We start from the raw sequence: 25353 nt of genomic DNA on the forward strand, positions 1-25353 counted from the left end.
CAACTCTGTTGATTTATCTCTCAGATTAAATAAAGAGCTAAATTATTTTTTGTAGAAGCTTGGATGGTGAAGTCGTGTATTAATTTTACCAGCTGAAAGTGTATCAAAGCACAAATGTGTAACACAAATCTGTTAGTGTTTCCATTTATGCATTTTCCTCATACTACAATCTCAAAAATTAAAATAACTGAAAAATATTCTGAATTTCTTTAGTGTAAAAGATTCAGAGATTTTTGGTTTGGATTGATTGAATTATTTTGGCTTTATTTTGACGTGTTCCTGATCAATTAAAATTTAATTTCAAATGAAGTAAGGAGCCATTTGCCTTTTATTTGGGTTTAACTAGATAAATTGGTATGTCTTCTTGAGGAGACATTCTTCTGAATTGTAAGGATTGTCTTTTCTGAGGAAAGGCTTTCATCAGTGGAAGTATTTTAGTGAACTTCTGGTTGTAGCCTTTCATCTTCTTGACAGAATTTTTTAAGATGGCAAGGATTTTAAGAAATTACCTAGTCCAACATCTGCTTAAATAACAGCAAAATTGTCTGACACAGCTTTGGCCTTTCCTTTATAGAAGATGGGGACACTAGAATTTCATGGGTTCTATTAAACTTGAGTGTGCATATTCTTGCACAAGCATCTCTTTGTTCATGTGCTGGGAATGACAGCACAAGAGAGAGGTAACAGCTGATCAGCATTAAATCTGCTTCCTCTCTTGTGTACACTGCACTTGTGTAAACTGCAGCTTCTAAAAGCGTAGTTAAGACACATTTTCACAATGTGAAAGGGTAACAAAACACCAAGTACCTTGAAAAAGTAACCTTCTCAGTGTGTTGAAGACCCCAGGGATCAGCTTCACTGCATTTGTTAGCCAAATGCATACATTGCTGGTATGTGCAGTAGCTATCTGTAGGAGAGACCTAGCCCATTTTCAAAATGTTATAGGAAAATATAGTACAAGCTTTTCTTGTTAGTACTATCCACTTGGTAAGAGTAAGGATCTTTTTTCATTTCATTCACATATGATTTCTAGCTTTCCTGTTTATTCAGTTAAAACAGTAAGACCTCCTTTTATTTGTTAGCATGTGTGTGAGCTGATAGGCACTGTCTGTCCACAGAAAGTGGAAATTTGTATCCTGTTCTACACATGACTGCGAAGAAATCTGCATCTCTTTAGGCAGTAGCATTTATCATCATTTAAAGTTCAACTTAAACTGTGTAACTAAAGTAAAATTTGAGCAAAACACACTGAAACACTACATTGCTTTAAAATGTAATTCAGTAAGAACTAAATATTTAAAGATCACTTATTTAAAGGTTTTTACTATCACAGATACTTCATGGTTGTGTGCCACACCTGTTTGTGACATGCTTTTATTAGGCAGTCATTACTAAATATGTTGGTGTAATTATATGTTGGAATCAGTTCTCATCTTCATATGTCAATTGATAGAAACCAATAAACAAGTAATAACCTTCTGTATACTCATAAAACCAGATATATTTAACTTTATTACCTGTTGACAACCTCGTAAAACATGTCTAATACATAGGCTTGAAACTTTGATTCTGTAAAGAACTTCCAAGTGTTTGAATTTCTGGTTGGTGTGGAAACAGTTCAGTCTTCATAACCATATCTTTTTCATATGGTAATTATAAAAATCCAGTCTATTTATCAGTTAAAACTAACATTTTACAAAAGCAAAAATAACTTAGGTTTGTCATTTTCCTTTATAGCTTTTGAAAAAGCTAAATTAAAACAAGAGAAGGCAAATGCTATAGAAGCTAGGAAAAAGGAGAAAGAAGATAAGGAAAAGAAGAAAGAAGAATTAAAGAAAATTGTAGAAGAAGAAAGGATGAAGAAGAAAGAAGAGAAAGAGAGACTCAAAATAGAAAAAGAAAAAGTAATGCTTTTGAAGTATATGTGTTTCATTTAGGAAGAGTGTAATGGCTTTCCAGTTTCGTTGTTTCTTAGTCTCTGTTTAAAGTTATTTTCCATTAATCATTTTTAGTTTCTAGAGATGCACTTTAGAAGAACAGGCAGTTAAAAGATTTGATGATGGGTTCTATTTTTGGTTAACATTATATATAACTGTAGTTTACCAAAAGCTCATTATGAATTTGAATTTACTTTTGAAGTAATAATGTGGGTTTGGGTTTTTTTTTTTGCCAACAATGCATAAAACTGTTTGATTTGATGGTTGTCTTCTTTTTGAAGAATTTGTTCTGCATCAGATTGACAGCATATCTAATGGTTGTGGGTTTCTGTGTGGATTCTCCTTGGATGTAAATTGCTAAACAAATTTTGTCAACTTGAATGAAGATGTTATATATTCCACTATATTTTGCCACAGCAACATTCACTATCATATTTTGATGGTCTTTTTTGGGACAACTTTCATAAATGCTGTTTAATTTTTGGTATGTTTTCTTTAGCCACTTCCATTAAAAAGAAAACAAAACCCACAACACCCCCCAACAAAAGCAACAACTAATCCAACAACCACTTAATTAAAATATTTTTGCCAGTATCATTTTATATAAAATAAAAATGAATAGATTACTCCATTCTATAAATATGATGTTTTACTTTTCAGTGTGATTGAATAATAAGTGCAGTTTTAGAAATTGCAGTAACATGTATGTAACAATAATTATATACAATTTTGACTTTTTTTCAGGAAAGAGAGAAGCTGCGTGAGGAAAAAAGAAAATATGTGGAATACCTGAAACAGTGGAGTAAGCCTAGAGAAGATATGGAGTGTGATGACCTTAAGGTATGATTGAATTTAGAAGAGCTGAAGACTGTAGTTTGCAGGGTCCCCAGATGGATTAGAGTCCCTAATGCAGAGGCAAATCTAGATCTGATTGGAATGCTAGAGGCTGTGAGTCACTTGCAGTGTATAGTATTTATTTCCCAGTGCCAATACTAATGGGATCATCTGCATCTGCATTTTCAACCTCCAGAAAAGCTTTACAGGCTGTGCTCAGTCTACTATGGAGTATGTTCAATGTGCTGGCATTACTGAGTGAAGGGTATTGAGTATACCTGATTTTTCTGTGAAGTATACAAAATGAGGTCAGTTATAAGAACATGAATTATGTAAAAGATTTGAGTAATGAAAAAACTAGATTTTTGGCTGTGAAAGTTTTGGCTTGTTACTTCCTGTGGCATTGTATTGATTTAAACTGTAGCAATATACTGTATATATCATGTTTAGTGAGTATCTTTCATTACAATACTGGAAACCTGTAGAAAGTAACAACAATTTGCTTCTCAAAGAACTTAGGTTTTACACAAGACTATAGTGTGGCTGTACGTAACAGAAGATTTTCTAGTGTTATACTTTTATATATGCTTTATTGGGATTCATTTTAGCAGGGGATAGTGAAAGGGGGCAAATAGTCAGAAGCACAAGGATGACAATTTGAGGTACCCAGGGAATCATAACAAGTGCAAGGAGGGCAAGTGGAAATAAAGGAGAGTGTTAATGAATTCAAGTGAAAGCACTGATTGGGAGGAATATGAGAGCTGAACATACTTGCAAGGAGATCTGTATGGCAATTGAAATGGGATTGAAAACTCCTAGCTATGTAGAAAGGGGAAAAAATTTGAAGAAAGGGAAGGCCATTGCTGAAAGGAGAGCAAGCTGTGAAAACAGTGCTGTTGTATTTCTACTGGAAAGAAAAAAGGAGGAGTGGAAGAGCGGTGTCATCACTACACTGAGACTCTGCTGCTCTACTCACCCCACTTTGTGCCTGGTGCAGCCTCACCTGGAGTACTGTGTGAGTTTTTGGGCACTGCAATACAAGAAAGGTATGAAGCTATTAGTGTTCAAAGGAGGGAAAAAAGGAAGGTGAAGGGTCTGGAGGAGAAGCTGTATGAGGAGTGGCTGAGATCACTTGGTCTGTTCAGCCTGGAGGAGACTGAGGGGACACCTCATCACAGGTCAGGCAGTGATGTCTTGTCTGTGGTGACAGTATCCAAGAGAATGGCCTGAAGCTGTGCCAGGGGAGGGTTAGGTTGGATATTAGAAGAAACTTTACCCAGAGGCTGGTTGGGCGCTGGAACAGGCTTCCAAGGGAAGTGGTCGAAGTACCAAGTCTTATGGAGTTCAAGAACCATTTGGACAATGCTCTCAGGGACAGGATGGTTCATGTGGATGATTCTGTGCAGGGCCAGGAGTTGGAATTGAAGGGCCTTGTTGTTCCCTTACAACTTAAAATAACCTGTGATTCTGTGAATTGACAGACTATACAAAGGCAGTCCTCACCTAAACTCATCTTTATTTAAAATTCCTGTCTCTGGAAACTTACGAAATATCTTACGGTGTTCTTTTGAAGCAAAATATTTGGCTTTCTTCTTTTTAATATTTGTAAACTACCACATCTGTGGAAGAGACATAATTCTGAAAATTACTCAACTATGTGTGCTAAGAAACAGTAAATGAAAACAAATATTGAAGGATTATGTGAAGAGAGTTTCAAAATCAAAGTTGATGTTAGGCACTGTAATCTGTGATTTGGTGGTGGTGCCTCTGTTAAATGATCTCATTCTATGGTTACATCATCTCCCTTGAATGTCTTCAGCTACCATAAGTGCCTTACAAATGCAAAAACCCCAGTACCAGAACACACAGTTGTTAGACATGATCTTGCATATCCTAGTATTAGAAGAGTGTGTTTTATGTGAATGTGTTAGCATTTTGGTTTGCTTGTCTTTGCAGGCAATCATAAGTAACTTTTAAGAGTATGTTTATTTTTGTTTGTCTGGACAGTTCAGGAAACTGAAATTCGAAACTCTTGTGAAATAATACAGGTATAAAGGAAAAAGCTTGACAGCCAATGTTTTTAACTTGTAGTGCGATTAACTTCATTTAATAAAGATACAAACTTCATGGACATGAGTAAACTTCTTTCTCAAAAATTTTACATTCAAGTTGCATGCTCTTTGGTTTCCAAAGTTAGTACTTTCACCAGTGTTCCCATGATAGCTGGTCATGTGTCCTGTGGCACTCGTTTGAGTAAAATGCAGAGAAACCCAATGAATACGTTCCTTAGAATAATAGTCTCTTTGGTTTTAATGATTTGTGTACTTTGCACAAACCAAATACTGTATTAAGTTGTCCCATTTGGTTTGCAGGAACTTCCCATTCCAATGCCAGTGAAGACGAGACTTCCTCCTGAAATCTTTGGTGATGCTCTGATGGTTTTGGAGTTTTTACATGCTTTTGGGGAACTTTTTGATCTTCAAGATGAATTTCCTGAAGGAGTGACTTTAGGCAAGTTGTGGTTTATGTGGCAAGGTGCCCCACCTTGGTGGTTTCCCTTATACCAAAACATCTGAAGTGCACACAAGTACCACTGCTACAGAACTTCCTATGTGGCTTTAATCTGTCAGTGCTAACACATGCCTATCAATCCAGTTTTCGGTTCACAGTCAACTCCAAGGGATTTGTAAATTCAAAATTAGTTTTGGTTTACAAGTTGTTATTCTGCTTATCAAAATATCTACTTGTACTTTTTTCTTGCAGTTATGTATTAAGAAAATAATGATTGGTCAGCACTCTTTCTGGCACCATCACTCTAGGAATATATGCAGTAAATTATGGAAACGTAATTTAATTATCATACCTGAAGGAAAAAAAGTTTTCATTCTTCAGTACATAATTTTTTTTCCAACTTTGCGGCAAAAGTGACGCTTCTTAAACTTTATTCACAGAGGTTTTAGAGGAAGCTCTTGTAGGAAATGACACTGAAGGCCCACTATGTGAATTGCTGTTTTTCTTCCTGACTGCCATCTTTCAGGCAATGGCCGAAGAGGAAGAGGAAGTGGCCAAAGATCAAATAGCTGATGCTGAGACCAAAGGTCAGATCTTTAATTTTACTGCTGAAAAGCTGAAAATGCACTGGAATTAACTTTAAAGCTGCATGATTTACGGCACTCCCTTGTTTAACCTTGTCTTATTATGCATGGATATTGTATGTAAATGGACTTGTTTTTTCTCTTTTATCTGAAATTAAAGCCTTAAACTGGGCATAGACCACAGGGTCTGGGTGGGAATAGAGAAAAAGGAAGCTCATTGTTACTAGGATTGTATCCAGCAAAGCATAATAAACTTTTAACAGCATTGCTTGTGTTTTGGAGGTGCAGGAAGCATCTTTACCTTCCTCCTGTTCCTCCAGCACTGTTACATGTTTCTCCTGAGGGTCAGGAAACAAATCATTTTCCTAAGTCTTCTCAAAGATGTCTATATCAGTAAAAAAATCTGTACCTAACTAGATTAAAAATTAAAACTCCCCAGCACAGCTGTAATGGAGAATTGAATATTCATTGTCCGTCAAGACCTGTAGTTATGCATCCACAGTTCCTTGATATTACCATGTGTTCTTTCACTAAAAACTCTCACAATCACTCTGACTTTGCTCTAAAGCTGATGTTGTCCCCATTTTTCAGAGGCATTCAGTGTATACTAACCACTGATCAGAAGGAAGTGCAGGCTTTGTTACAAATTTGTGGTCCTGTGTTTATGGACTGCCAAATTTGCTGACTAAAGGAAAAGCTTTGACCCATCCTACTAGCCTATATTTCATTAGAGGCAGGTACATAAGAGCACTCCCTGTTTGAGGTCAAGTGAATTCTGTGGTGCCCCTGCAAGCCAGATGTGTGAGTTAAACAAAAGTTCCTTTAATTCCTCCCTTGAAGATTGTTTATTTTCATGCTTAAGATTAATGTCCATTCTATAAATTAACTTAATATAAAGCATGGGCACTCTCTTCAATATCAGCGTCTGCTCTTGTTAATTGAATAGAGATTTGAGACAGTGTTAATAAATTTAGACTGTATTTTAATTACTGCTGAATTTAACTATTTCAACTGTATTTGTTAATTACTGAGAGTATTGCCTTGGCAATACAAACAAGGATTATCAGGTAATCATAGAATAGTTGATTAGATTCTATATTATTCATATAGCTGATCAGAAAAAGCATAATGTAACTTTCATATTTTAATTTGATATAATGGGGCTGACAATTGCAAAAGTCTGCCGTTTTGTTTCTCTCGGCAGAGTTGTGGGTAAGGCACTTCATTTAATGTTTTACTTGCCTCAGAACTTTCATTTCTTGTCACTCTTGTTTAGACATCTTCTTTCCTGTAAAAGAATTACATAGTCTTGGCTTTGTAATTCTGGCTAACCAAACTAGCAGTAGTCAGCATGTTTGCTCAGTTAAATTCTGTACAGGCAGAGTTTCTGCAACAGGGAGCACTACTGTTGCAATGTGTGGTTTTGGGGTGTACAATACTTTCTCAAAGTGTGTTATACAGTTAAATGTGAGAGAGGAGGTGCAGAGATTCATTTAGCTGTGTCAGGGTGACAGTTTTAAAACAACATTAATCATCCTAGAGGACTGTTGTGGATTTGCATTTTATGTATTGTTTGTATAGTTTGTATTTGTGGTTTTATTTTGACTTGATGACTTTAACTGCTTAATAATTTGGATTTGAATAAAGTGAAATTGTTGAAACAGCATACACTGCTGAAAATATTATGCCAACCCTCTGGAGAAATATCTGTAAGTGCTGAGGAAACCTTTGTTTAAGAAACAGGAATTTGCTGTTTCTCTCTTTCACTTCCCTGCTTTCTTGGTCAGTTTGCTTATGCATGATGGTCATTAAGTGCAGGTACTTGATTTGGTGAAATAAGATTTACTTGTAATGTCTTAGTAATTGTGTTTGTGCAGAACAGGCTGTATCTGAGTTACAGATAGAAAGTGTAAAGTGAATGGTGATAGCCAGTATCAAAATACATTATTGGTTTGAGTTATGCTTCCTAAATGCAAAATTATGATAAGAAAAACCAGTTTGTTTGAGGAAAGGAAATAGAGGTGTTCCTGCATTGCTACTTGTCTATGCTTTCAAGTGTGTTCCTGGATTTGTTCTTGCTGCCTTTTATGTTGCCATTGTGCATGTTCTGCGTGTTGCGGTTGCTTTAACAGCTTATATGGTGGGCTCCCTATATATAGCATGTGGTGCATGTCCTTAGCTTTTAGTTGGAGTTTTTTTAGTTGCATTTCAAGATATGTAAATTTTTGTTTGGATGTAGAATTGAGCTTTGAACACATTGATGCATCTGTAAATATCATCCCTCTTTTTGCTTTGTCTGCAACTCTCAAAACACAGCTTCCTTTACTTCCCTCCACAGTACAAGTTTTAATTTGCACTAGAATAAAGTGTTTATTTCCTTAAAGATTTAACAGAGGCTTTGGATGAAGATGCAGACCCCACAAAATCTGCACTGTCTGCAGTTGCAACTTTGGCAGCTGCATGGCCCCAGTTACATCAGGGTATGTGTGGGTTTCACTTCTTGTTTTGTTCTTGTTATTATTTTGCTCTGTATTTTAAAGAACTATTTTTATATTTATGTACATTTAAATATCTGTATAAAATAACTGTTCATTCTTCTCAACTGTAGGCTGCAATTTGAAAAACTTGGATCTTGATAGCTGCACTCTTTCTGAGATTCTCAGACTGCACATTCTAGCATCAGGTGCTGATATAACATCAGCCAATGCAAAATACCGTTACCAGAAACGAGGAGGGTTTGATACTACTGATGATGCTTGCATGGAGCTGAGATTAAGTAATCCTGGTCTCTTGAAGAAGCTTTCAAGTACCTCAGTATATGATTTGTTGCCAGGTAATAAAAGACAATACATGTTAGAGGTTATTAGATTGCTCAATAAGTGGTCAATTTTGCAAATCCTTTAGACCAGTAATAGTAAAAATTTACTGTAGCATAAAATAATTGAGTTTGAAAAGGATCTCTGGGGGTCATATGTAGACCGACACTCATCCCCTTATGCTTCAGTCCCCACAAGCCTATCCCCCACCACATCAGAGATTGCAGAGCCTAGTCAGTCTCATTACTTCTGAGTAGCTTTTCTTTCATCTCATTTAAAAAAATATTAGTATTACTTGAGTAAGGAAATCTCTCTGGAAGAATCACTGGTATATTTGATTCAGCCCCTGCTTTTTTTCCCCCTGTTTGTATTTGGGTCTTTTGTTCATTATTTGGAAATTGAGAAGAATTTCTATCAACTGTTCCTTTATCTCCACTTTGTGTTTTACTATTTATTTTGATGGTAATAGTTAATAAACATACAGCCTTGTGTCTCTGAGCAAAGCAGATATGCTTTCAGGAAATGTCTCTGTGAGTGCACCTAGTGCACTACAAATGTTTGTTCACTTGTTCTTAAGTGAGAACAAATCCAGTTTGGAGTCTGTAAGAGTTAGGCTTATTATCAATTACGTAGTGAAATGTAAACATTCATCTGAATTTTATTAGGAGAAAAGATGAAGATCCTTCATGCTCTCTGTGGGAAACTTCTGACTCTCGTCTCCACTCGAGATTTCATTGAGGATTCTGTTGATGTGCTACGACAAGCAAAACAGGAGTTCCGGGAATTAAAGGCAGAACAGCATCGTAAAGAGCGAGAGGCAGCAGCAGCAAGGTAGAACTAGGATGTGGAAAACTAAATTTTGGTGCTACAGATGAGATTAATCTCTTGGTTGCAGAAGGCATATGAGAAACAGTAGTAATGTTTCTGTTCTGTGCTGGTTTTCTGGGACAGTAGGCAGGAGTGAAATTTAGTTGTGCTAAATGTTGTATTTTCCTATGTTGCTGCTGTTTTTGAATGATATTTTAGTATAAAAGAAAAAAGATGTGGACAGACCAGATAGTGTATTAATTGCAACTGGTTTTCTATATCCTTCTTACTATTAGGATACGTAAGAAAAGAGAAGAAAGGTTAAAAGAACAAGAGTTAAAAATGAAAGAGAAACAAGAAAAGCTGAAGGAAGAGGAGCAAAGAATTCCTGCTGTAGAAATACCTGTTGGGTATGATACATAGTATTACTGTGATGTATAAATAGAACACTTTTCAGCTTCCTGGCTAGACCTCACATGTGTAGTTTCATTGACTAGATCATATACAAAGTTGTATTTTAAGTATATTGTCCTTAATGTTGATTTTATTTTTCTTCATACTGGTGTAAATTGGTAAAAAAGCTATGTTGTAAAAACAGCCTGGTTTTCTGTAGGGTATTAATTATATTTGCTAGATGAGGCAAAAATGTGTAACAAGCATTTTACAGAATGGTATATGCATTTTGGGAAGGAGACTTTCCTTATAGATGAAAAAAAATTTACAGCAATAGAACTACACAAAGATGTCTTCAAAAATGATCTGATTATAATAGTAATCAGATGAAATACAAGTGTTGGTACCAAAGAGCAAGTTTTAGTCCTTAATATAAAACTTCACATTTACAGTGCAGTGGGTTTCTTTTGGGTTTTAATACAGTTTGTGATTTACAGTTTTTTTTTTTCAGAGCATTATAGGTATTTTACTGGTTAAGTAGTTGGGAGATAACAGTACTCTTTGTGTCAAAGATGCCATATTTTATTGTGTATTTTTTATCATTCAGCTTATATTGCATGGTTGGTTAGTCACTGTTTGTTTTGCTGTGTCAGGGAGGAGGAACGGGAGGACCTTGATACTAGTACAGAGAGCAAAGAGATAGAACGTAAAGAGCAAGACATGGACACAGTAACAGAGGATGAAGAAGAGCTGGGACCAAACAAAAAACGACGGAGAGGTAATGCTATATTGAATTTGTTTGTGTACCTGTGCACCTGCTTGCATGCACCTGGCAAGCTCTTGTATTTTATAGTAAAAGCATCAATCTTTGCTGTAATTTTCTTTTAAGCAAACAAACCTACACTCAAACATGATCATAATGGGCTGTTAAGTAAATTGAGCCTGCCTGGTGTAATTCTTATGGTCAGCTGTATGTTCTTTCACACTTCTGTTTCTTGTTGTCTTCCATACATGCTGTGTGGATTCCTCTTTTGTCTAAAAAACGTTATGGTGTTGCCATTACAAGTACTTGCCCTCATAGAGATGGTTGTAGGATTTTCATCTCATAGGAGATGGTGTGGGTTTGATATTTTTAATTTTTTTATTTTTAGTAAAGTGCAAAATCAACTAGTATTTCAAAAGAAAACATTAGATCAAGCATTTGGGTGTAGTTTTCCTTTGTTAATGAAGCAGCATGCCTCCTACACAGCAATAAAACCAGTCTTAAGCCTAGATTTAATTTCCTCAGCAGTGTGCTAGTAGGAACTGCGCTGCAGTAAATGGTGCTGCCTCCTGTTGCTAACTAAACATAGATGTCACCACAGGAGGAAGAATGGTTGATGGCTTTGGGTTGCTACCTCATCCGTGTCTTTCTGCTGGGATAGCTTCATGCTTGTGTCTGTGCCAGTGAAAATCCTGGATGATTCTGGACTTAAGTTGCAAACTTGTACAGTTTCTAACAGTACCTGGGATGGAAATTCTGAGTCATTCAGTAATACAGATTTACCTTTGTTACAGCTTTGCCATGAAAAAGCAATGAGCTCTTAAACAGAATTTCAGGTTTCTCAAATACTCATGTTTGATACATTGCAACTGGATGACAAATAAGTGTTACTACTTCATTCATAGAACCAGGGAACTGAATGTCACACTGGAGATGTGTAGAATTTGAGTGTTGACTGCACCTTTCAGGTTGCATGCATCAATTATGAGACATAGTACCGATCTAGATGACTACCAGGACATAATACTTTAGTAAACTAAAGACGTGAACTGAAATGTTTTCAGCTGGTACAAATGAAGGGGGGAAATAATAGTAAATACTTAATCACTTTGATTTTTAAATGCAAGATACCTGAGTTTGCCATAAAAGCTGCTATGTAGGGATTCTGGTCTTTCTTGAGACCTTTGGCAGTTTAAGATTGTAATTTTGCATATAATAAAGTCTGGATCATAGTTTGTAATCAGTAGTGAAATTGCTAGAATTTTACTTTATCCTTATATTTCTGTTATACATTTTTGCATTCTTAAAATTTTGGTTCTTCTTATATGATATTGAAGATGACACTGTCAGTCAATGAGACTTAGTCTAGTTTCTGTAAAGTGAAGATGTATTTAAAGTGGTTACCCGTTTTTCAAGGGAATGGGGGCTAATCACTTGAGGTTTTTTAATAAAATGAGTATTCTCTCTTGACTGAGCTGATGGTCTTTGACACTGTAAGTTTGGATAACCAGAAAGGGCAGAACTAAAATCTGCCCTTTACTTGAGTTTTTGGTTGAAAAAAAAAAATTGTAAATTAATTGCTATCATACTTCTTTTAACTTTAGGAAGGAGAGGGCAAAATGGATTTAAAGAATTTACAAGACAAGAAGAGACCACTTGTGAAAAGAGCGAACCTCTTACTGCTGAAGATGAAGAAGCTTTAAAACAGGAGCAACAAAAGAAGGAGAAGGATCTCTTAGAAAAGATTCAGAATGCAACAGCCTGCACAAATATCACCCCATTAGGTCGTGACCGCCTGTACCGACGCTACTGGATTTTCCCTTCTGTTCCTGGATTGTTTGTAGAGGAGGACTATTCTGGTCTCACAGAAGACATGTTGTTGCCTCGAACGTCTTCCTTTCAGAATAGTGGACAGTCTTGCACAAATGAACCTCAGGTATTCAGTAAAACTGGAGAGTCTTTGAAATCCTCTGAATCTACCTCCAATATTGACCAAGATTCACATACCAGTGTTGTCGTAGAGGTGCCAAGGCCAGTATACAAACCAAACCGTTGGTGCTTTTACAGTTCTCGGGAACAACTGGACCAACTGCTAGAGGCTCTCAATTCTCGAGGACATAGGGAGAGTGCCTTAAAAGAAACTCTTTTACAAGAGAAAAGTAGAATATATGAACAACTAAGGAGTTTTCCTGCGGAGAAATTCCATATTCCAGGTAAATGAAAGGTCCTTGGTCTTAATTTGCTTCTACAGATAAAACTTCTATATAATATTATAGAAGCCTCTAGATCTAATTTAACTGTAATTTCTAAGATCTAAGAATTATTCTTGAGGTTTTTTTCACTTGATGGAAAACATATTTGATTTTTTTCCTGCCTTGCATCTTTTTTTTCTTTCTGCTTAACAGACCTTTGTGGTATTTTCTGGTGTTTCATGCTAAAAAAAAAAGCAGTAATTTTTCTGTGATCTTACTGCTTAGTAAACCAGGACTGGCTTTCAAGCAGCCAACTTCAGGAAGTAATTTTAGCTTTGGAAAAAGATTAACTAGGGAATAAAAGTTAATATGTGCTCAAAAGCCATGTAGCTTTTCAAAAGCCATGTATTCGTTGTTACATGGATTAACACCAGTGCAGTGGCATTTTGGGATATTATTATTTTCTGGGATTTTTTTCACTTTTCTTCCTTTGGCAGTCAGTGCAGAAGGAAGCAGCAGGATAGCAGATGTTTTTATGGATTTTTAAACATAGGAGTGTACTGAACACCATCCTAGACCTAGGATTTAGGGCTATTTCCTTTTTCTCCTAGCCAAGTATTTTGCCATTTATTAGCAAGGCATTGGCTCCAATCACTGATAAAATTCTGCACATGCAGGCTTACAGCTGGCTTGATTATAGCATGTTGATAGGCAGACAATGTTACCAAAGTGAGACTCCATAGGGTAATGTTTAAGAAACTGCATTTTGTTTTTAATTATGACAAATTACCTTGAGGATTTAGGGTTACCAGTACTGGGGCAAGGGACCATTATTCACAGCAGACACAAATTCTGTTTTCCTGGAGTGGGTATGCTAGGACATGCTGTGGGCACATCAGATACTGCTAAATTTATAACTGATCTAACATTTCTTTTGGTAGAAACTAGCACAAGACAGTTTTTGCATAGTAATAAAGCTTTATTTTGAGGCCTTTTTTCAATATTGGGGTTTTTTGGTGCAAAAATCTCCATCATCTTCTGATATGTTTGAATTTGTACGTATGGTTCCTAATTTCCTTAATTGCTGAGCTTTATCTGTATTTTGTGTTGCTTTCTGCTCTGAAGCAACTTGATGTCCACAGTCACAGATTTTTCTTCTAATTTAATGTTAGAATAGCATTGACTTTCATTTAAAAAAAAGAGAGGCAACTTTGAATTTCACTTGAATAGAGATCAAGAAAATTCAGACGTTGTGGTCTAATACCAATAGTGCCACACCACTGTGTGATAAGCAGGAATAAATAGCCACATGTAATGTGTTGGGAGCTTTTCTGCTGTGGATTCCAGATGCTGCCCTATTGCCTTCACTCAAATGACTTGTAGGACAAGAGGGATTCTCCTGCACTATAGGCTGCATTTCTGCCTTTTCCAGTTGAAATAAAATTGGTATGTGCTATTACTTGATTTTATTCCAGTATCCACTAAATTCTCCTTGGCAATTATTTGAAAAGTAGTTGCTGCTTTTCTAGTTCTGCTCAGGTGAAGCATTGTGAAGCAAGTGAAGCATTTCTTCCTTGCTTTTAAACCAAAAAGGACCTTTCCCACATCCAGGCATTAGAGTTGCTAGTCTACATTTTGAGAGTATTTGCATGATTGCCTTCAGTTACAGGGAATTGTTTCAGCAATTAAGAGCACCTTAGAAATTCATCCTGTGCTTTCTCAGCAACAGCTTTATTTATATTATTTATTAAATACCTCTTAAATTGTTGCATGTACCTTCTTATCACTGCACTCAAAGATTTTAAGGTCGATCCTGTGAAAAAAAATGTTCACCACCGATGCAGACTTGCAAGCACTAACTTAGGATTTGGGCAGACTTTCAGCTCTTTCCTGTGGCTTTTGAGTTTTTGCATGAACTTTGAGTTCTCTTGGGAGTAGGGTTTCACTTGAAAGCCCATCATCATCAGCTCTCGCCTTGTTTTCATAAATTATTATGTTGTCTTGCTCCTTTTTTCCTTGCCTTTAATTAGAGGACACAGTCAATCTTGTCTGTGCCTGTATCTTATCATTTTGTTTTAAGGTTAGGTTTTTAAAAGAGATTTTATCTTGTCTTGGTCTGTTAGGTTTTATGATTTTCAGTTGCACATGCTTATTATAAGTGTTTCTATGATAAAGATACATGCAGGAAAGACAGTTGAAGTGTTCTCTTGTAAGAGCAATCAAATAATAGAAATGTGACTTTATTCTCTCTTTTTTCCTCTTTGCACTTAGAGCAAGGCTGGTGTTACTTATGTACAACTTTCAAAAGAATTTGAAGACAAAAGAACTACTTTTAAATTAGCAAGGATTTCTCTCATGAGTTGTTCTGAGTGGATGCCAATCATCTATTGGCCATCTTTTGGTCATCATTACCCTGCTTGGTTGAATCAGATTCCTTAGTTGTCACAGATGTTGGTGTTGGCACTTAGCTACGAGAAGGGAATTTTGAACCTATATATTCAGCTTGTTCTATCTTGTACTATTGTTCCCTCTGCCAACTACTGCTTTAAAGGAACAAGATCTACTAAGACCAAATTACTTGCTGTTCTTGCAGAAAAACCTCAAAGTGATGTCAGACCTCCTATAGGACGGGGAAGGATGCAGAATGTCCATGATGGATCTCACCTATCTGCAGAGAAGCAGCTTGAACTGAGACTTAGGGACTTTCTTTTGGACATTGAGGACAGGATCTACCAAGGAACGCTGGGGGCTATTAAGGTATTTGTAGTGGTGCCATCAAGTCTGTAACTTAAATGAGAACTCTTGCATGCAATGGTTTTACTAAAAGCATAATTAAATTAAATGTAGATAGTAATGGGTACTAAAAGCTTGTGTTCTTTGATTCTTTAGAAACCTCAAATTTGTATGTTTGCTTCAGGTTACAGACAGACAGGCTTGGAGAGCAGCCCTGGAACATGGGAGATATGAGTTTCTGAATGATGAAAACAAAGAAAATGGCATTATTAAAACTGTGAATGAGGAATCTGAAGAAATGGAAACTGATGATCACGATAAGCTTATTGTGAAAGACAGGTAAGAGCTATAGTTTAAATAATGGTTCTCTCTGAGTTTTATAGCAGTGCTCTGACTTTGTTTGTCTGGGGACTTTTTGACCTTCAAATTATTTTTACCCTCAAATTCCTCCACGTGGTGATTTTTAAGACTGTAAATCGTAAAATGCAGGGTTTTACTTTGGTTTATAGTGTGTAAATGATGCTATTCTATTACCATATAAGATTAAGGCACCAATTTTTACATCTTTCAGTGTTCAGATATTACACTGCTCAAAGTAAACATTAATTATTAAAGAAGGAACATGTGGATTAATTTTGAAGAAATTTTAAATGCGGGGAAAAATTATACTGGCAACTGATGATGTGTTTTCCAGAAGAACCCTCCCCCAAAGAAAACCTGAAACCAAAAAACCTCACACAAACAAAAAACCTCGAACAAGAGACAAAACCAAAACCCACCAAACAAAACAACAAAATCAAAGCCACTTCAATTTCTGAAAAGAGTAGGGGTGTTGAAAAGGAAAAATGGTAATAGTAACTAATCTCTGGTTGAGCTGGCCAGCTCACTCTACCTTGTGAGTCACAGTAAGAACCACTGGGGCAACAGGCTATGGTCTGGATTAACTTAAAGCATAGCAGCAAAATGGATGTGATCTTACAACTTTAGGATTGATAATACTTCTGTGGAGCAAACTGCGGCATAGTGAAAGGAAGGAGACCTCAAATGTTACAGCCATGTTGTGGCTGTAAAGTGTTTTGTGGTGTTTGGTTTTTAAACATTTGAGACAGATGTGGCTCTCTGATAGCAGTTCCTGTTGTAAATCAAACTTCAGAAATCACAGAAAGAGTGAAGATTTCCAAATTCTTAATTCTCACAAGTTTCATACTTGTCAGAGATAAAGGTCTACCTTAATATAGTTAATGCATATAAAATTGTATCTCTTGATAGGGTGTGAATATTGAAGTACTTCAGGAAAAAAGATTAATTGGAGACAGTCATTGTACTAACATGTTGTTTACTTTATGTATTTTGTGACATTTCTGCTGTTAGATTTCTATAAAAGCTGTATTTCGGAGTGGACTAATGAGTGCTGTGTTGGATGCTACAAATTTGAAGTTCTTCAGGTTTTCATCCCATTTTATTTCAGTTCTTATTCATCACTGTGAATTAGAATTTTCTTATAAGACTGTGCTTTGAATCAGAGTTTCCTAGTTTCATGCAATATTGATGAGGTCCTCCTTTATATTAATCACAGAATGTACGGACATTTGGTTCCTGAAAACCACAATATATAAGTATTCCACTGTTTTAACTAAAAAGCTTTTTCTGTTTCCACTTAAATATTAGATACTTGTTCCATTGTCAACTCTCAATTCAACTGCAGAACTTTTTAGCTTAATTTTTTTTCCATTTGATACTGACTCCATCAGAGTTTCTGAATAAAGTCTACTCTAATAAAGTCTTGCATATTAAATCAGACTATGGGATTCTGAAATCATGTGACAGATTGCTTTTGATGTGGGGCTTTTTATCCACCTCAGAGCAAGTGACATCTCATTAAGACCTTGGAGTTTGACTAGTGAAATGTAAATAACTACGCAGCTTTCTTTCTGTTTGCTTTCAGGCTCTCAAAATGTGTGTGACTGCAAAATATAATGAACAGCTTTTAAGTGTGAAAAAAAGAACAGGGACAACCAAAAGCATTGCTTATTTACAAGAATAAGTCAGAATCCAGACAGTTTTAATTAGTTAATTTTTTATAAACTCCAAGTAGAAATGGAATTTCATTTTAAGTGGTGTGAGCTGCTCTCCTACACATTACTTTGTTTGTGGTTCAGAAAGATTGGCTACATTTTGAAATGATTACTTAGTCTTTTGGTCCTGTTTTGTTGGAAAACTACCTCTTTGGTGGTCTTCTTGTTTGTTTGTGGGGTTTGTTTGGTTGGTTTAAGGGTTTTTTAGGAGGTTTTTTTTATTGTTTGGGAGGTTTTTTTAACCACCCTTACGTGAAAGTATTTTATAAAGATCCTTCAAGGATGAGGACGTACAAGTTAACGATTCTTGATTTACATTTAAAAATTACTTTGGTTTTTATTTTCTTCTCAAAAGTATTTTTGAAGATGTAGTTGAACTGCAGGTGGATGTGTTCTAAAAGGCTACACTTCACCACTGGAAGTGTTTTCACGGAAGAGTTATTGGGACTCTGTTCTTCACAGAAATCTTTCATAAAGTAGCTGATGGATGTCACATCAGATTTTATGGAAATTGTAATTGTTTTGAAATTTGTCATCCGCATTTCTTGCAATTTATGTAACTGTTACCTAAAGATGACTTGTCTAGATCAACTAGGCTAGCTGAGCAAACGTAAGCTCTAGGATAGCTCGTCACACTGTCTAGTATCCATTCATGTCAGTAGTCTATGCGTGTACATGAAGTTAAAATAAGAAGCTTCTGTAGATTACATTTGCAAGTATCTCTGGTGTTAAGTTCCGAGACTTCAAAGATAGTTCAAAACATTTCTTTTCTAGACTCGTTGGGTTAAAAACCGAAGCTCCAAGTGCTGCATCAACAAGCACAAGTACTCCTCAGCCAGTCAGTAATGTGGTCCACTACTTGGCATCTGCACTGCTTCAGATAGAACAAGGAATTGAGCGCAGGTTTCTCAAAGCACCTCTTGGTAAGTCTCAGAATTGAAACTATGTCTCTAGTCTTATGTAAGATTGTATAACAAACCAAACACATCCACCCCAATGATGCAGTAAGACCCCTGACCACAAACCCACTTACTTGTTTTGTAAGACTGGATGCTTTGGAAGGACATCTTGGGGAAAAGAATGAAAAGTTAACACACTCACATATCTATATATCTATATATATAGATATAAAATGTATTAACTAACAAGCAAATTCTTAAATGCATGCTTTTTTAACACAGATTTTTTTCAGTGACCTTGTTTATGTAATGCTACAGTTACTCTGATGCATTGGGAGACAAATTGTACCCGTAGGCAGAAATTATCAAGCTTTCTGGGGGAACACTATAATTCAGAATTACTGTTGAGGTCAGTATATCATGCAGTTCTAGGCTGCAAAGATGTTTGCTTTTTATACTGTTTCAGTGAAAGCAATATAAGCCTAGTTTGCCCGGATCACCCCGCTCAGCAATAACAGAACACTTACAGTAAAGTATAGGAAATACTTACATTAAGATTCTCAGGTTTTGTGTTTGTGCTGTAAAACTTGGAAATAAAGGGTTGCAAGAACAATTTAAATCAAAGCAGGATTATAGTTTGACTTTGACACGTATTTCTTGGCTTCCTCTGATGAGGCTCCATAGGTGAGAGAGAGGATCCAAAGTGCATAAAGTCAGTTTGTTTTCCCATGATCCCTCAGGTCTGGATTCCTTAGGATCCTTTTGCAGTTCAGAAATGGACTCTGATCTTAGAGAAATGTGTAAAGGTAGTTTCTGCTTCCCCAAGGTGGCTGTCTTGGTCAGACTTCCTGTCTTGGTGGCACACTGGGGAAGAGCTGTGCTCTTGTGCTTGCTGGGCTGCTTTACCTCTCGCCTCTGGTTTGCCAGCACAGTGCATTCCAGGGTCCTGCAGAGCAGCAGCTACTACACACCCTGGTAGACTGATACTCTCCTCTGATAGTCACTGTATATAAAATCCTTCTGCTCTTGCAGACTCTGCTGTAGTACTTGAAGACAAAAATGCAGGTTTTGGTGTGTTAACACAAGATGCTAATGCCCTGTTGGTGCAGTTGACTTGAAGTTGTTTCTGCGTCTTGGCTGCTCGTGCATGGAGTCTGCTCTCTGGGTATCAGTTGCCACTGAAGATGGCTTGGAGCTAGATTTGTGCCAGAGACTGACACGTGGGCATGGGTTCCCTTCCACAAGCTTTTGATATTGGTGTGATGACCTCTAGAAAAGGGAAGTGCAGCAAATTATTGAGATGAAAGGAGAGAGCACAGGAATAGTTGAAACTGCAGCTGTTTAAAAGTTTTACTTGGCTGAGTGTTTGGTCAACTCAGATATGTCTGCACTTTCCAAGCCAGGCATGATACAGCTTATTTCCTGCTATATGACTAGATTGCAACCTGTGCAACAGTTAATTGACAGTGCTTCTAGCATTTGTCCTACTTTTCATGTACAAGTTGTAAATACATTGTGCATTATATGCCTCCATTTCCATACGAGGTCTGAGAGTATTTTGCTGGCAGCCACTTGCTAACAGTTGTAAGTTTACTATTCCCCTAAGGGGAAAAACATAGTTATTGACAGGCTGTGGCCATTGATTGTACATCCTGAGTTAGAGGAAAAAGACTGAAAGAAGAAAAATGCCCCAGAAGTATTGGAGAGAAAGTTTTTTAGCAGTCTTCTGTCTTCTTTTTGGCAGTTTCAGTCTGCCATAATCTTATGTTGGTTCATGTTTTTACCTTACCTTTGGAATGATGGTGCGTTGGCTTTTTCTTTAACTTGGGAATCCTGTTCTCTTAGGTGTTTTATACCGAGTATAAAGGGACTATATAAGGAAAGCAAATATGTGTGTTTTGCATGTCTTAAATCTCTGATGTTTGTTTACTGTAATGTGCCCATGCATCTCTTCTGCTGTGAAAAATGCTACTGCTCTAAGATTACAGTAATGTATAGAATAACCTACATCACTGAGGAGCAGGAAGGATCCCAGGTGTCCTCTGGTCTGGATTGCTGCCCTAATCATTAAGTGACAGTGTCAGGTTCCGTCTTGCTTTTTGGTGCCAAATGTCTCATGTTTTCAGTTGCGTAATGGGCCGCTTTTAGCAGGAAGTGAATGTGAATGAAGGCAAGAATATAGTACAACAGACATAGAAAAGTTCTCAACTTAACTTGACAAGGAGGTGTTTGTAGTACCACTAAACCTTTAATGAAAAGTGGACTCTTGTTTCTCAGGACTGCTGTGTGCTCAAAGCTGTGATGCATTTTTTTTTCCTGGCTCCTCTGGAGTGTGACCAACAGCTTTCTGATGATAAAAATTAACTCTAAGTTTGTAACCACTGGGGTTTAGTTTGAGGAGTTCTTGGTTTTGTTTAACTGTTCTTATATAGATTACTGTGTCTCTGCACTCACTTGGGTTTTTTTCTAATAAGAGGGAATTTTTGTAATAGTTGTTCCAGTTATGTAAGGGAGTATCTGTTTCTCATGGTAAATCTGATAATCCCAACTTTTTTGGCTGATTGAGTTACCATTGAAGTAAAAATATTGGAAGTCAAGCAAGTGCTGGGAGTTCCATTTTGGTAGCAGTACAGGGGAGCACTTGCAGTAAAAAGAGTGCCCCTGCATTTTTGCTTTAAACCGCACTGGAAATGCTGCCTTTGTCAGTATTTCAGTTCTTGCTTTCACTGCCAAGTTTCTTTGCCCTCTATCCCTCCCTTTTGTCTGTTCCTGTTAGGGAATGGAGCCATACTTAACAATTTTTAGTTTACATTTATGGCTTCTAGTCCTAAAGCCAGCACACTGAAATTCCCTGCAGTCACTGGCAGGTTTATGCTGATGGCCTCCAGGGTGCAGAGCAGACAATGGGACCCAGCACAGCAATAAAAGGACCAGCTGCTCCTCTCGGCTCTGTTTTTGTTTGAGGCTCTATCAGGCTGCCAAGAGCCTTGCTGGTGATTCTGATAGGTTTAGAATTGAGGTGCATACCAAATGTTCAAGTGGAAGAGCAAGAAAAGACTGACAGAGAAGATAGCGATGTAAAAGGAGATCTGGAAACCCCAGAAATGGCCCCTTCCAGCCTCACAAAACTGCTTGATGCCCACTAATCTTCTGTTGTCTGGTGATCAAATGTAACATGATTTAAGTTGTATGCATTTCTTAATTATGAATTGTCTTTTTGAAATATTTTCATTAAAGATTACTAGGAAAATTTGGTTGTTCTTCCTTCAGTGCAGCCCAAGGTAATGTTACAGGAGACTCATGGAAAGGAGGGAATACAGTTGCATACATTGTTTTCCTGGAAAAATTTCATAGTTAAGATGTAAAAAAGCCTTTTTCTTTTTTCAGTAGTTGTTAGAAGGAAGTTCTGAAGTGCTGCTTCTCAGAAAATACTGTTTGAAAAGGAAGAAATACACACAGTTTTTATATGAATTTTGCTTCGCTTTTGATATAAATTTACTCTTCCTTACATTTCAAAATACTTTGCAGTGCAGTAATAGGTCTCATCATTCCTTTTACAGAGATGTGAAAATTCAGGTTTAAAATGAAGTGATTTGGTTGCCCTGGAGTTCAGTGAGGCATCCACAAAAAAAAGTCTGCCTTTTGCACTAGTTCAGGACTTCAGTCATTTAAGCATCCTTCAGATTTCCATGCAAAAGGTTGGATTCTAATTCATGGGAGCACCTTTGAGACTGATTGAGGGAACCATTTACCTGCTTTGTAACTTGTGCCATGCACTTCTTGTATGACAAAAAAAAACCCAAAAAACCAAACCAACTTTTTTTGTTGTTCCTTTTTGCTTGTCTTTATTAAATTCCTTTCTTTTTAGATTTTATCTTTGTTTCCTGTACTCCCAAAGCTGTTTCCTTTCCTATTTATAATTGTCCTCATAATAACATCAGACATCTTTTAACAGTATCCTGGGATATGATAGGTATATACACATACTTTTTTCTTATGCTTTCATTACTTCCCTGCAGAATTTAATGAGCAGAGGCAGCAATGGTGGAGATGAGCTTTTTTATGATAAAGAATTTTTTTTTTACTCTTCAGAGAAGACAGTCAAAGAAGGTGCCTTGTAATTGGAGCAGAGGAGGTTGACCATGACTCTTCCTTCCTGAGAGGTTAATTTAATCATTTTAATACTTGAGAACACACCTGCACAAAAATATCCAAAATACATTGTTTAAAGTGGACAGATGAACTACTTCTCTTGGCCCTTGAGAATTGTGCCCATAACCTGGCTACATTTTTTGAGCTGTGAGGAGGTTTGTGGTATCACAGACCAAACAAATTCTTTGCTAAGAGAGAAACCTGTGGTTAGTATCTGCTCCTGTAGCCATTTGCACCAGAGATGGACAGAAAGGTAAGGCAGGGTAGGATTCAGAGCTTTTAGTTCAAGCATTCCATTTGTAGTGGGACTCAAAGTAAGCACTGGGATGTGCAATTCATCAATGCACAGTACTCCCTTACCCTTCGCTGTCTACCTTCACTGTCTGCACATATTGAGAAAACCACTATTGAAGTCATGTTTTCAGACTGCACATTTATGGAATATAAAAATTAATTTAAAATAATCTGCCGTGCTTCAAAAAGGTATTTGAAATAACTCTATGAATTTAATGTTAGGTAATGCAGAAGATGATGAAAGGCACCACTGGGGGTATAAAAGGAGGAAGAGAGTGAAAGACAAGACTAGTCAGAGAGATAGTAAATTTTAAATGTTACTTGTATTGCTAAGAATTAGAAAGCATTGAATATCAGGTTTTCTTTTTTATTGTTTTTTACTTAATAAATTTTGTAGCCAGTTCCTTACATTGAAGGTATTGAAGCCCGAGGTTTAAACATCAAACAAATACAGCTCAAATATTTAAAACTAAGAAAAAGGTTTCTGCAACCAGAATTAAAGAATTGTATTTTTTTTTCACTTTGGGATCAAAATCTGTCTGTTCACATAATCCTGGGGTTTTTTCCCCCTTTTCTTTTAATGTCCCCATTTTTTTCTGAAACTTTACAGCATTGTGCAACTGCATATCCTTTCTAGAAAAACTAAAATGGAAAACCCTTTCCTGAACTCAATTAGCTATTGATAGATGAATGCATAGATCTGTCAAATGACTTAATTTGCATTGTAGCAAGGATTGGAGGACTTTGCTGACAGAAGGGTATCCCACTGCGCAGTGTAGAGCTGCTCAGATACAAAGAAAGAGGCCATTTCTCCCTCTGAGTTAACAATATAAATGAGAAAGATGATGGATGGAAGAAAAAACTGTTTTTCTTATTTTACAAATTGGGATCTGAAACAGTGAGTGTTGTTTGGCTTGTTTGTTTCAGCAGAAGGACATGCTGAAGCAGGTTGTGGTCAGTAATTTTCATTTCTACTTGCTCTGCAAATTCACAGTTCCAATATATTTGTTGTGTTATGTGATGAACTATATTCGTGAGCCAATCCAGGGTGAAAATTACCTCCAAATAAAAGCAATAATGCTCAAGCTGTCATTGTTAGCCAAAGAAATGCTTACTAGAGTTACAGTAAAAATAAGATTTAAGTGATTTTAATTTTCCTACTGAATTAAAAAAAAATACATGGAGATACATTTCAGTGCTTTGAAAAGGACCTTTTCTACTGTCTTCAGAAGACTAAACACAGGAAGCCTAAGGTCTAAGTAATAGGAAATGTTAGGAAATACAGGTTTGCAGTTTAGGAGGGGCTGTATTTTATTTATGAAGCTGTGTTGCCTGTTTATCCTCTGCCTTCTCCCATCACTTCTCTTGTGCTGCTTGCTGCTAATGCAAATGTATGCAAGATTAGACAAATCCTGGCAGCCAGTTGGTGAGAAGGCAGAATGGTCTTGCCAGGAGAGCAATTAGTCTCATTTTTGTTCCTGCATTTTATGTGTTATTAGGTATTTTCTCTTCTTATTCCTGAGAATAAATCATTTGACAGACAGGTGCATCACAGGCCATTCATGTGCCCACTGTCAGCAGTCCAGCAGGCAGGGTGGTATTATATACTGGAGTGCATCATTAATCAACTAAGATCACGCAGTAGTAGCTGGACTGTCACTTTTAGAAGGGCAGTCTGCAGATGTCTCCATAACCAAAAGCACTGTTGTATTGTCTCTTCCTGTCGTCAAACTCTCTTACTTTAAAATGCAAAAAATAACTTTTGGCTTCAATAGAGGAATCAGCTTTCTGCTCAGCAGCAGTAGTGCAGGGTGTCATATATACCTTCTACTTTCTCTCAAGTTCTCAAACACCCTGTTTGCTTCTCTAGTTCCCAGCTGCCCATTCCCATTCAGTACTGCCCCCTCACTATTCAGTGTTTGTGTGGCTGCTTCTGTGGCCTGGATTGCAAACCAAAACTGTTTGAAAATGCCATCTAATTTCTCACCCCTGTTCCCTCCCCTGTTTATTTTAAACTTAATTAGGAACTCAGGTGTTACTTAGTCTGACACTTGATGTGCACCACAGGTCCCTTCTATGTGCTATATTGCTTAAAAGGTGTTAAAGAAACAGTTGTATTTCATCCAGGTCAGTCACCCAAGCTAGTCAGCCACACAGAGATGCAGGTGCTTGTGAAGGCAGAGTGCAGGGCAGGAATGAAGGCAGTGAGGCGTGGGCAGAGGGCTGAAAGGCTCTCTGGTAGACTGTACTGGAGCAAGTGGGGGTGAAAAGTGCCTTTCAAGCTGTTCTTTGCCAGTGAAGTTTCAGGTACTTTCTTTAAACATTTTGGGACTTCCAGATGGAAATAGAAAGGAAGGTAAATT

General features: G+C 36.9%; 1 protein-coding gene across 2 annotated transcripts in view; it reads left to right on the plus strand.

Annotated features, from left to right (window-relative positions):
- The window catches only part of BAZ1A (bromodomain adjacent to zinc finger domain 1A), a 63482-nt gene that overhangs the window by 30674 nt on the left and 7455 nt on the right, over positions 1 to 25353 (plus strand). Inside the window, exons 9-21 of one of the 2 annotated variants that reach the window (XM_021542677.3) lie at positions 1738 to 1904; positions 2682 to 2777; positions 5144 to 5282; positions 5723 to 5869; positions 8251 to 8346; positions 8475 to 8699; positions 9348 to 9513; positions 9786 to 9899; positions 10536 to 10660; positions 12250 to 12858; positions 15431 to 15594; positions 15755 to 15909; positions 18420 to 18568. In XM_021542677.3, coding sequence (XP_021398352.2) covers positions 1738 to 1904; positions 2682 to 2777; positions 5144 to 5282; positions 5723 to 5869; positions 8251 to 8346; positions 8475 to 8699; positions 9348 to 9513; positions 9786 to 9899; positions 10536 to 10660; positions 12250 to 12858; positions 15431 to 15594; positions 15755 to 15909; positions 18420 to 18568 — 2352 coding nt within the window. The remainder of the gene's footprint in view (positions 1 to 1737; positions 1905 to 2681; positions 2778 to 5143; positions 5283 to 5722; positions 5870 to 8250; positions 8347 to 8474; positions 8700 to 9347; positions 9514 to 9785; positions 9900 to 10535; positions 10661 to 12249; positions 12859 to 15430; positions 15595 to 15754; positions 15910 to 18419; positions 18569 to 25353) is intronic. The other variant, XM_021542680.3, reaches the window with a different exon arrangement.

The sequence above is a fragment of the Lonchura striata genome, chromosome 6 (assembly GCF_046129695.1).
Source record: "Lonchura striata isolate bLonStr1 chromosome 6, bLonStr1.mat, whole genome shotgun sequence".
Lineage (NCBI taxonomy): Eukaryota > Metazoa > Chordata > Aves > Passeriformes > Estrildidae > Lonchura > Lonchura striata.